The 13,140-nt window shown below is 35.9% G+C and overlaps 2 protein-coding genes across 4 annotated transcripts in view; one reads left to right on the top strand and one right to left on the bottom strand.

The window, feature by feature from the left end:
• The window catches only part of CATSPERD (cation channel sperm associated auxiliary subunit delta), a gene marked incomplete at both ends in the record, with an annotated part of 2,277 nt that extends 872 nt beyond the window's left edge, over nucleotides 1–1,405 (top strand). Inside the window, one exon of the mRNA XM_083360313.1 lies at nucleotides 1–1,405. This exon is cut by the window's left edge and continues 872 nt beyond it. Coding sequence (XP_083216439.1) covers nucleotides 1–1,405 — 1,405 coding nt within the window.
• Nucleotides 1,406–1,856: 451 nt separating this feature from the next.
• The window catches only part of TRAPPC8 (trafficking protein particle complex subunit 8), a 63,817-nt gene continuing 52,533 nt past the window's right edge, over nucleotides 1,857–13,140 (bottom strand). For all 3 annotated transcript variants that reach the window (XM_083359674.1, XM_083359673.1, XM_083359675.1), the window contains 8 exons: nucleotides 11,535–11,603; nucleotides 11,399–11,439; nucleotides 10,584–10,751; nucleotides 9,385–9,486; nucleotides 7,265–7,312; nucleotides 4,544–4,689; nucleotides 3,317–3,406; nucleotides 1,857–2,834 (listed from right to left, as the gene is read on the bottom strand). In XM_083359674.1, coding sequence (XP_083215800.1) covers nucleotides 2,600–2,834; nucleotides 3,317–3,406; nucleotides 4,544–4,689; nucleotides 7,265–7,312; nucleotides 9,385–9,486; nucleotides 10,584–10,751; nucleotides 11,399–11,439; nucleotides 11,535–11,603 — 899 coding nt within the window. In that variant the 3' untranslated portion in view covers nucleotides 1,857–2,599. The remainder of the gene's footprint in view (nucleotides 2,835–3,316; nucleotides 3,407–4,543; nucleotides 4,690–7,264; nucleotides 7,313–9,384; nucleotides 9,487–10,583; nucleotides 10,752–11,398; nucleotides 11,440–11,534; nucleotides 11,604–13,140) is intronic.

Consider the following 13,140-nt stretch of genomic DNA (forward strand, 5'->3'; position numbering starts at 1 on the left):
ACGTATTTGCTTTGCAGCAGCCACCAGTAATGAGATTGCAGTCCTCACTGAGACTCAGCTTTTCTATGGAAACCTGGACATGGTCTCTGGGAAAATGGTACATTTGGGGGACAATAACGTTTCCTCAGCCCATGTTTCTTGTCAAGCTATGTCATTTGAAAACATTGGAACACTTAGTATCATCCGTCCATTTCCCAGCAGTGTATCTAGATATTACCATTTTCATAAATGTATCATCAATGTCCAGGCTAAGCTCATGACTGTTCACCCACCACTGCAAGCCTGTCCAATGGAGATTCTCACTGGTGATTTCCACAACAAGATGTATTATATTGATACAAACCAGCATCTTCATTTTAATGCCACATTTGTACCAAAGCCAGGGACTGGTGCCTATCCATATGTCATGTTAAGCAATCCATATGTGCTAGCATTTGAGGCACACATTGTGGAGGATGGCTATACTTTTAATGGAAACACTAAATACAGTTTGCAAATTAAATTAGAAGAACAACACTTTGCAGGTAACAACACTTTGCCAGAAAAACAGAACACATCACTCTTAAAGAAACTGTCATCTGTTACTGTGGACATCTATAACAAAGGGATATTCTGCATTGACATGTATCCATTGACAGCTCTTATTACAGTGGACTGTCCACCTAAGAAACACATCAGAATTTTAAAGACGACAACAGGTTGTAGTAAAGGTCTCTTTGAACAAAGACTACTTCAGAATTTTGTTTATTCAATTGATAAGAAACTATATGATCCTTTGTTCCTTGGTAGAAAAAATTTAGAACAGGAAAATCTTAATGTGACCTATAGGTATGACACTTGGGGATGTCCTCTTCTCTTATATTATGATAAACCATGGCTTCCAGATCTTGAATTATGGGACAACGATGAATTTGTGGAATACGTCTCTGCGGATTTTGTACTGTATGAAGTAAATGGAATGCATAATTACGATTATCACTTGACTGAAAAAGAGGCCAATTGTTTGTCAGAGGCCCAGAACTGGACCAAACAATTAGCAGATTTTCCAGGCTCTCCACAAACTGCATGGACTAGATATAATTATGTGAGTTGCAAGGAACCCAGAGGAAACAAATCTTTACCATCAGCTGATTCAAAGTACCAGGTTTTAAAAAGGGATGAAAGAAACAGAATCCTTTTTCCACAGTACAATGGCTTTTATGTCTTCAGAATTACTGTTGTAGATAGCTTATATAGTTACTGTGACCTTAGCACAACTTTCAGTGTGTATGTTTATGGAGCCCTCCCAAAATCTGAGGTCAGTGTTGGAAAAGCACTAATTAGTTTTCTTGTTCTCATATTTGGCACAATGCTGATGGTTTATTTTTTTCTTAAATTACTAAAGGAGTACTCAAGAATGAAATAAATTTAGTCATATCATTTCAACAACTTACTGTAGAACAATAAATGAGGATTTAATTATACTAAGATTCTTTTTTCTTTTGTTCCCTGGTTTGAAATAAAAATACCCTGTAATTAATTTTATGTTTGTATATGTGCATGTATGTATGTATTCTTCGGTTTCTCTCATTAAATTGTTTTCAAGAATATTTATTACATTAATGGTCATATGAATAACCATCTCTTTTTAGAACCATTGATAAAAATTGAAAATGTATAAGTCAATTTTATTTCCTCTTCATTTTTAATGGCTGAAAATGGCCATATTTGTTTCTACTTTCCTTACCTCAAAACCTTAAACCTTACAAGAATATATGTTTCAGGCCGGACACTGATAACTGAAGTTGGTTAGCCTGTGCACAAAATATTTGCCCATCCTTATACCTCTATTTCACAGAGTTAAAAAAATCACAGAGGAATGTAATGCACATTTTATTTTATTTTATTTACAGCAAATCTGTTATAAATATAATACATTTCTTGAAAAGCTTAACTTTCTTTAAAAAAACAGATCAACTGAATTGCTATAGTTACATAATAAAGTGAATGAATTTAACTGACAAAACATTTCTTTGTTTGAAACAGTGCATTTTTTACTGAGATGAATGAGAAAATTTCAAACTGCTGTCAAAAATTGTAGGATATTAAGTGGGGTTATATATGCAATTGCAATGAGAATTGCTTAATAGTATATGAGGAAAGTCTCAAATTCAACTTGAATTCAAATTGAAAATGAAAAACAGAAGAATTGTACTGGAATAAATTGGATCCTAGTTAACTTCACAGAAACAACATGATATAATTATCAATCTATGGCTTACTCAAAAAAGCCAACAAACTTTTTTCCTAAATTGCCATCTAATACAGCCACAAATATTAACACATGCTGTACATTTTTTCAGCAGTAAAGATATCCAAGGATTTCCCAATTTTGTTATTAGGAATCTTAAAAGTTACATGGTTATTTCCATTTAACTTATGAAACATTTTTAAAAGAAAGAAACTGGAATCCAAGATGCCTGGTATTATGAAACAGAAATAGGCATGTAATCATATTATGTGGAAGATTTATCTACAACTTTTTAACAGGTTATATGTCAAGATTGCAAGTTCAAAGAAATAACAGTACTTTGTTTTGTTTTTAAAACAAACCTATAAGTCAAATACTGTTAATAATAATCAGGGCTGGCACTGAATTCTGTTGACTTGTTTCAAATAAAGTAACTTGATGGGAAAACTTGGCAAATATTCGTGGGGTTCCAAGATTATACACTCCAGTATGAACAAAACAAGCCTTTAAATGAAGGTTAGATACTTCATGGGCTTTTAGCTGAAGCTTATATTGTGTTTGCCCAAGCCAGGTAAACGAACCATGGATTTCAAGGGTTTCTGGACTGGAAAAGAGAAAGCACACAGGGGTCACATTTTCTTCTTGCTTATACTCTTGATGAAAACAGTGTATTTGTTTGTCCTCAACACAACATTTCTGGATGTTAACGAGAATTTTATGTAAAATATTTGCACTCAATATAAAACTATAAATTGGAAACTTCTAGGAAAACTATTACCATTGCATGAAAAAGGTTTTAAGCATCCCAGGTCAGGCTAATAGCTTAAGGCTGACATCCTGCAGAGTTATTTAGGTTATCAGTCAATAATTCTTAGTTCTAGTTAAACATGCCCCCTTCTGGTACTTCACCAGTCTGAAACATGTAAAACTATTAAACCAAAATCAAATTAGAAACATGCTTTGATAAGCTCTGAAATTTTAATTTCTTAGAATCAGACAGGAAATAATATTTTCATGAATCTTCTCCAGGAATCTAATTCAAAGAATCTTCTCAAGTATAAATGGCTTATAGTCTGTAAAAATTACCTTGTTGTTTTATGTCGCAGATCAATTATCACATCAACATCAGCTTCAGAACAATTTGAAAGTAGAAGAGTAACTGGAACTATACAAAGGCTGAAAAGAAAAGTTGCATCAATTGCAACTAGATCAACTGATCAATTGAATCAACTGCAGAGCACAACCACCCTTGCTTTTAAAAAAACAACAGTAAAATATGCTAGTTTTAAACAAGAGTATACAGCTGCAGTCAAATGCCAAACAGAAATGGACCACTCTTGAAAAAAAAAGTAGAGCAGCATGTTCTACTTGTGGGTTAAATGGAAACATATTTTATTTGACAGGTTTCTATTAGGATTCCAAATTGAAATATAAATCAAACACCATCTCTTTTAAATAAGACACTTATATGTTAGATTTAGGTGTGTTTATCTGTGAAGGGAAGGACTTCTTACATTCATAGAAGAATTGAGAATAAATATTTTCTATTGAAAAACAGGATGGGAAAGCATTTCTTGCTTACTCTCCTTGAAGTACCTAGTATAATTTATTATTCTGACCCAGAAGGCCTCTCTTGAGCAGCTTCTCAGAAGGCACAGGACTACAACAGCAAGGAAGAATCTCAAGCATTTATTTCTAATTGAGAAAAAATTCTAATGGATGCAACTTTGGATCCAACCCACTAACTACAAGCCTCCCAAGTGTATTTCTGCCTTACAAGATTTGTATCAATGACTGCTAAAACTGTACATGGGAAATATTTCTTAAGGTAAAGACAGAGAACATAACAGCTAGGGCTATGAGTTCTTAAAAATTAGGATTTCAAAGTAACTTCATAAAATATCATGAAGATTAGCTAAAAGTTATTTATTTTCAACGCAAGAGCCCAAGAAATTAATTCATTGTGGATTTTCTTGTTAAGTGTTCTGTGTTGTTCAGAAAGGAATCAAGCTAGAGGCAGTATGTGAAACAGAATTTGAACCCTGCAGAAAACAAACTTCATCCTTTCCATCTCATCAACACAGATGTACTTCTTTAGCAATAGTCCCCAAGCAAATCACTCCCTAAGCAAATGTATTTGTTCACGTTCAGTGGAGAAAACAGACCTCACTTTTAGACTTGTATAAATATTTTATGCTTTGCAGTGAAATGTTGTGAGTGCCATATACATATTTCTGAAAAAGAAAGGAAAATGGCTGGAAGGTTAATGCTGGTTACAGCCTAGACTAGAGTAAAAAGAAGAAATATTCAAACCTTTTCCGATTAAAGGAGTGATTAAATGTTTCAGGATAATGAAGACTAGTTTTAATAAGATTGGAAAACTGTTCCACAGATGGTCTGGATGATACCGATGTATTTTCTGGGCGAAAAAGATTTGAAAGGCTTATTTCTGTAGATTCCTATAACATAAAAAGTATTCAGAAAATGTTAGGTTCAAGAAACATTTAAAATTCTACATATGACAAATAGATTATACCATATAAATGAAAGAAAAAAACCAGTCAGTGGGTTGTACTTATCAATCAAGTGCAGCAGATAAAAATACAAAAAATATGTAAGACTATATACCTGATGACATAATTTCAGAGAATTCACATAATTAAATGATTGCCTTTATAATGTGCAACTCTTGAAATTCAAATTCTGTAAAGCCTTTCAAACACAAGATTTCAGTTTCAAACACGCTCTTAAGCTTAAATACTTTCAGAATGATCAAAATAACCTGCTTCTAACGTGAAATATGTTTTCCACTCAAAATGAAGTGCTTTAACTTCAAAATGATTTAAATTCAAAATTTTGCGCTCTACTAAAATATCACCTGCAAATGATTTGCTTTCTATTTACTCCCTATGTTGCTTATTTCTACATTCACTACAGTTAATATTACTAAAAACATTCATAAATATTTGTGGACTAGACTTCATTTAATCAGGTTGGAGAGGTTAAATTCCACTGGCAGATATTCAATTATATGCAGATGTTTAAATATCTCTCATTATTGGATATGATTCACTTAATAAAGCTGGCACAACTGTACAAAATTAAATACAATATTTCTGCAAATATCAATTCGTACTTATTATTGATGTTATTGTTGGCAGAGAACTTTTCATTCTAGATGATACCAGACTCCTCCTGACTTTCACTGCCTTAGTTTTTTCAGGCTAAACCACTAGCCCAATTCCTTTATGGGACTCTGGCTGGCCTCCTAGCTTCATGTTTCAGTTCTCTAGAAAAGGTACAATCTAAACTCATCAGAGCAGCTCTCCAAATACCACAAGGTGTCTGAAATGCAGAACTACAATTGGAGACAGGTACGATCAATTTGAGTCCAGAGTGATTTAGCTTTTATAAACTTTTGCTTAATGCCGAAGGGAAGAGTTTTGCCCTGTGATTCTGGAAAGGTAGATACAGTATTACATAATATGTCTGTCTTTGCTGCTCCCTCCAAACTAAATTCATACTTTCTCTAATTAGTAGGTATCCAGATTGCCCAGATTCAGCCTATGCCCAGATGCTGCTCATACATGAAGTACCCCCTACAGCAGCACAAAACAACCGTCAAATTCTGATGAGCCAATATCCTGCAATGCATTACTTGTAACTATAATTCATTTAAATTTAGATGTTATCATTTCACTGATATGTTGCATAAACAATTCTGTATTAACATGTGGACCATTATTCTATTGCCAGCTAAACCTTTTGACAGGACACCTGCAGTGATCTGTGGTCTGTGATCTAACCAATTTTTATGCAGTTCTAAGGAGATTCTTCTTAAGTCTTCAATGTAAATTAATGAAAAAATTAAAGTAGGAAAATGGTTGGGTGTTTCAGGAAAGCAAGATCTGCAATATACCTTCAAATCAATCACCAAGTTGAACAGATTAAAAATTTGAGGATAGATTTCAAATATGTATTCTGCAAACAAGATCTAAAAAATTTCATTATTATTTTTCTTGAAGCTGGTGTTGCAAATTATTGTCTGAAAGAATATCAAAACTTCTACACCAGCCATATTTGTTTTTCTTATTTTATGTCTGTAAATAATAACAAATATAGAAGTATGCATTCAAAGTTGAGAAATATGTTGCTTTAATTCTGTACATGAGATCTTGTGTCAGATTAAGGTTTATGAGAAGCCAGTAATTTGATCAGTTAGAAACATTTTTCATTTTTTTTCTAAGTCTTCTATACTTATGATTATACCGAGATGTAATTTGGGATAATCTTTCATATACAGGTAGTCCTCGACTTAACAACCACAACTGAGCTTCAATTTTCTGTTGCTAAGCAAGACAGTTGTTGAGTTTTTCCCCATTTTACGACCTTTCTTGCCATAACTGTTTAACGAATCACTGCAATTGTTAAGTTAGTAACATGGTTGTTATGTGAATCTGGCTTCCCCATTGATTTTGCTTGTCAGAAGTTCACAAAAGGTGATCACACAATCCCAGGACACTGCAATTGTCATAAATATGAATCAGCTGCCAAGAGTCTGAATTTTGATCATGTGACCCATAGGGATGCTGCAACGGTCGTAAGTATGAGAAACGGTTATAAATCACCTTTTTCAGTGGCATTGTAACAGTCACTAAACAAATGGTTGCAAGCCAAGGACTATTTGTACTTAAATTAGCCTCTGCTCAGTGAAGTGTTATTATTATACTGCAAGTGCAAGTAGTTCAGACATCTACTTTTTGCCAATTTTACATGAAAATACTTCCACATGGATAATAAACATTATAAAAATAATGTTAATGCTTTTCGAAGTAGAGGGTAATGGATTAAGAAACCACAAATTCATTAATACTAAACAAATCTCCATCTTATGATAAAACGTATTAAACTTTGCTCATGCCCCATCCCATGATTATAAAAAGCCTCATTTTTTTCTTATGTTGCAAGTAACTAATAAGAAAAATAAACCATGTATAGTACTATACAAATGTATTTTCCCTAGAATTTCAGTACCTGCTCCAAGTCCTCCCAGTCAGAATTCCCAAGTATTTTTTTAAAGCCCTATGAAACATAAAAATAGATTACAGCAAGAAGTATCAATGTGTAGACTATATTGTTATAAAGCAATGAAGCTCGTAGTGGAACATTTGCAAAACAAAATGCATTTTCTTAAACTTGAGTAAGAATTTGACATCTGTAAGTGGAGAAAGCAACATATGGCTTTCCAAACCAGAGAGAAGCCTCAGTATTTCCTAAGCATATTTCTTCTTTGTGTGCTCCTCCAAAATTGTTGAAACCAATTCACAACAATGGGCCCCTGTACCTTCAACCCTCAGATAGCATAAAGATTAGAACTTCCAATCATTAGCCTGTTTCACAAAAGGAGGAACAAAACTCATGCCAATTATAGAGACATCAATTTATTGGCTGACATAAATAAACGTTATGCTACATATCTGAATTACAAATTCTTAGACCAGCTGGGCAGAGAGCAGCTCTTGCAGATGAACAGAAGTGATTTAGGTCAAATTGAGTAATGATAAATCTATGTCTGATTCTATTTAGCTTATTTTAATTTAATTATATTTTAAAATATAAAAATACACTTTTAAAATATAAAAATTCACAACAATCAATCCAACCCTGTCAGCCTTTCAAAATCTTGAAGACTTGATTCTTTCATCTGGCTTGGGGTTGGGGCATATGACAAAGCTATGGCATGGTTGTGATGGCTTTTTTCTACCTCTATTACCAATTTGTATTTATTATGATATTGGGTTTTGCTATGATACTATCATTTTAAACTATTATTAGCTTCCCAGAGACAGGATATTGAGATCAGCAGCCATGTCAGTTCAAATGAACAGATAAACATGTGACTCTCTATATAACTTCTGTAAACAGTATCAGAATCTAACCAAATGGAAAGTCCCGACAAGAAATTTAAATCACCATCCATGCCTATCTAATACAGATAATTGTATGAAGCCTCAAATCTATTTAATTTCTATATACCGTAAATATACTGGATGTAAGTTACTAACCTAGGCATAATTTTGCTAAGTTGTCTAAGAAAGCTCAGTTTTACTATGTAAGGCTGTGCAATGGTACTTCGGTACTCAACTGCTTCAAAACTCGCTGTGCCGGACTCACCTGGAAAAGATCCATTTCTTCTGCCACAGTTCCTGCTGCTGCCTGGATCTGAGGCTGGGGGACACTTCCGCAGTCCCCCTCCCCATAGCCCAATCTGGGTTCAAGAGGCCTTTTCCAGGCCACTGCCACCCAGATCTGAGACTGGGAGACTCTTCCATGCCCGCCCTGGCGGCCTCATCCGCGCTCCAAAGGCCTTTTCCAGGCTGCTGCTGCCCAGAAACGGGCCGTGGAGGGCTATGTAAGCGTTCCCCGGCCTCAGATCCAGGCATCAGCGGCCTGGAAAAGACCTCCAGAGCCTGGATTGGGCCCCGGGGGGGGGGCACAAAAGCATCCCCTGGCCTCAGAGGCCTGGAAGAGGCTCCAGAGCCCCGATCCAGTCTCCGGAGGCACATGGAAGCATCCCCCAGCTTTGGTTCCATTCTCTGTTGGACAGAACAGAGGCCTAAAGTACCATGAGATCACGTGAGATCAGTAGTGTGAGATCTCACTCAATTGATCTCACATGATCTTGCGTTACTTTAGGTCCCCATTCTCTGTGAACACCCCAAAGGCCTGGAGCAACCAAGAAAGCGAAAAATCACGATCTTTGCAGGGTATTGATGGCCTGGTGCCTAGGGAGAGCCAGGGCATGGGTGGAGAGGGAGGGAATAACCAGGGTGAATGTTGCAGAGCCACTGCGGTCACTCATAAGGGTGAACGACTGCTGTGGTGCTGCAATATTCGTAATTTTGGGACTTACTCGTAAGCACTAGAGGGTGCTCATCATGTAACCTTGAACGAGCGTTAAGTGAACACTCATAACTCGGGGATTACCTTATACCAGTGGTTTGCAAAACAAAAAAGTATAATAGAATAATAATTATTTGGAGCTCTTAATCTTTTTTTTTTACACTCAGGTGTTCTATTACAGTATTTCAAATATTTTACTTAATTAAATGTATTGATTTAGACAAAATCAGAAGTGAAATTTTCCATGATACCTGCTTTTGAGGTAAAGAAAATGCATCTTTTCCAACTGCGTTAAGACAGACATGATGCTGGCCTTCCAAAATGAGTTGCTTGTTATCTTCTACAACATATGCCTATTGGAGGATAAAGTTGAAATAACATAACATGTTAAGATTCTTCAATACATTGGGTATAAATGTGTTTTTCCACAGATATTAATATGTACAATAAACATTTACAAAAATAATAAGACAATTTAGGACCTGATTATCCAAGAAACTGCTTCTCCTTTTATGAATTCTGTCTGGATATTAAGTTCCAGACAGGAGCAACTTAAATGGTCCTGCTGACATATCTATCACATTGGAAAAGGCTTCCTGCAGTTCTGTTCTCAGGAAATGGAATGCAAAGCATTGGAAGTTGAGTTTAAGCCATCATTTTCTCACCATTTGGAAAATCTGTAAAGATGCAGCTCTTTCACAAGGTTTTTCATTGTTCATCAATGTTAGTATTTTTCATATTTGTATCAACTTTTCAGACTGTAGATATATGTATTTTAAAGTTTGTTGAGTTAGGTTCAAATTTCATTTGAATTAGAAGATGGGGTATATATTGAAAAAATAAATATTTTGGCGTGTAAAACTAAAATCTAATCATGAGAATTAGATTTCAGTGTAATACTAACTGTCCTAAATAGAGAGTCACAAATTGGATTTAAAATTATAAATGCAAATTGATTTAGACTACAAAGAAGCACAATTAGCAAACCAATATAGATACTATTCAATCCATTCTAAAAAGGCTATATACACATGCATATACATGCTCCAACATTGTTTTATGGACTCGAGTCAGAATATTTAAGTGGAAAGTTATTTCACTTTAAAACATTAAAATTACCTGAGACCGATCAAAAAAACAGGGTATTGTTTTCTCCCTAAAGGTGGCCCAGCTACACATATGAAGTAAGACAGATCCTTTTACTTCAAAAATATGATGGCTACAAAAACATAACCTTCTTGTAATATCTCAGAAGAATCATCATCATCATCATCATCATCATCACAACTTTAGGCATCATTAGGTACTTTCCCTAGGAATTACTTGAAACTATCCCATTCTCTCTGGTCTATGATAATAATGCTGAACAATCTTATCACTATTTCACTATATACTTAATTTTTTAAAGTTGGACTAGATTAGTTGCCTATTGTAGTTTTATTATACATACCTTCCAGAGTACAATAATATTCAGATCCACTTCACTACATTTCTGTATCTGTCTGGTAGCATTGTCACAAGAGCCTTGCAAACTGCCATGTTGGGTCTCTATTCTTTTTAAGTTGGAATATAAACTTCGGAAAAAGAAGTCAGCACACGGACTGGTTGAACTGATTATCTATTAAAAAAACAACATAATTTTATCTTGAAAACTCCCACAAAACTTTGCTTCTAAATATATTGTGATATGCATTTATATGATGATTCACCAGTACCTCAAAAATGTTCATCAATTTAAAAATATATAATTTGAACATTAGTGCAAAATTAATTCCTTTCTTCCAAACCTATTTGTCTACAACACAAATAGCTAGTTTTAAATATGCTAGGAGTGGGTGTGTGTTTTAAATATAAAAGCAGTTATTCTCAGAGAAAGCAAGAAACTATTTCTGAGAAAAATCTAGACATACGTTATTTTTTATTACATTCTATACAAAATATATACTAAACAGAATATCTACATAGAATATACTTAAGTGTGTATGTATGTGTCTTTTTATATTTTGTATGGCTAGAAAAGAAAATACTATCGCATTATTATTTTTTTCAAAAGTGGAGACTCAAAGTTTTCTGTGATTTCTAAATCAAAAAGATCTTTTTTTCTTTTTGTTGCTTTTATTTTAAATATTATTGCACTGATGCTAGCAATTTGGCATTGTTGTATTTTTCTCCTAGTTGTATTTTGTAAGGATATTTCTGTCATGTAAGGTCACAATCTTTATGAAACTAAACAACCCTTATGAAACCAAAATATGATAAGCATACCTGTTCATTTCCAAAAACAACATCTGCAAAAGTATAATTTTCTATGGAATGAAGGAGGAAGGAAAAAGTCAGTCTCCCAAATGAGAAAACAATTAATTGAAATGAAATAATGAAAAATAAAGAAGTGATTATTTACCTACTGATTGTTTGCATCTGACTGCTTTTAAGCATAATTTTCCTTTTTCTCTATTAGCCAGTTTAATATCTGGTAAAAAAAAGATAAAATACGAATTGCTTATCATGTCAAAATAATTTAATGTGAACCATCTGTTCCCTCAAAACACAGGTTTCAAAGAAAATTAAGAAAATACACTCCTATGGGTTGCACAATTTATTTGAAAACCAAATTCAAATAATTCACCAAAATGTTGTACATAGAAATTACATTACATAACTATTATAGAAAGATGCATATTTTGTATCATTTTTGCCAAATAACATTTAAATTATGTTATAAATAATATTAAGTATAGTAGGGTACCAGGAAATATACATACAACTCTAGTAAAAGTGAACTTTTCAGGCTATTGTCCATCTAGATATTACTAAATAATAGAAAGTACAGTAGTTGGAAGAATAAAAAATACAATATATGTGTTTTTGTGACCATTAACTACAAATGCAATTGGATTAGAGAGATATAGTATATTAGCAAAATTGCAGCAGTTATTTTTAAAAGTTACGGTCTCCAAACAAATCTATTTGGTTTTTGGATTATGTTTTCCATGTTGTAACTGTATCAATTTGTTCCATGTAAAAGATTTGGCCACATTGTTAAATGGCAAAAAAAGGAGCTTTACATGAGAATCAATATACTTGCAAGTCATATGCCGGTTTCATCAGTAACAGTTCCAACAGTGACCTCCATAAGCTGATATTTTACATACCCGTATATACTTGAGTATAAGCCGACTCGAGTATAAGCCGAGACCCCCAATTTCACCCCCCAAAACTGGAAAAAGTTATTGACTCGAGTATAAGCCGATCCACCGTTCTGCAAGCCTCTGCCGCCAGCAGAGGCTCGATCCGCCATTTTGCAAGCCTGAATACACAGGAATACCCTGTGTGGCCGCGGCTCTCGGGGAAGCCCTGGCTGTCCGCTTCCTCGCTCCACGCTGCCATTCGGGGCCCGCGCGTTCCCCGGGCAAATCGCGGCGCCCAGCAGGCGAGGAAACACGCCCGCTCCAGTGGCCCCCCCTTCCCTCAGGAGACGCGAAGCAAGTGACCGCCCGGAGCTTACCGAGGAATTGCGCGCGGCCGAGGCTTCGGTGCTTCCAGGATCGCGCGCACCTCTCCCAAGCCGCCGCCGTCCGGAGACCTGCCGAAGTTTGGGGAGGTTTGGGGAGGTGCGCGCGCACCTCCCCAAACCTCCCCAAACGTCGGCAGGTCTCCGGACCTCCGCGCCCTGCCTGCCTGCTTCTTTCCGCTGTGGAAAGAAGCAGGCAGGCAGGGCACGGAGGAACGGAGACCTGCCGACGTTTGGGGAGGTTTGGGCGCCTCCCCAAACCTCCCCAAATGTCGGCAGGTCTCCGTTCCTCCGCACAGACCTGCCGACGTTAGGGGAGGTTTGGGCGCCTCCCCAAACCTCCCCAAACGTCGGCAGGTCTCCGTTCCTCCTGCCGACGTTTGGGGAGGTTTGGGCGCCTCCCCAAACCTCCCCAAACGTCGGCAGGTCTCCGTTCCTCCGCGCAGACCTGCCGACGTTTGGGCGCCTCCCCAAACCTCCCCAAACGTCGGCAGGT

The sequence above is a fragment of the Vipera ursinii genome (genome assembly GCF_947247035.1).
Source record: "Vipera ursinii genome assembly, chromosome: 3".
Classification (NCBI taxonomy): domain Eukaryota; kingdom Metazoa; phylum Chordata; class Lepidosauria; order Squamata; family Viperidae; genus Vipera; species Vipera ursinii.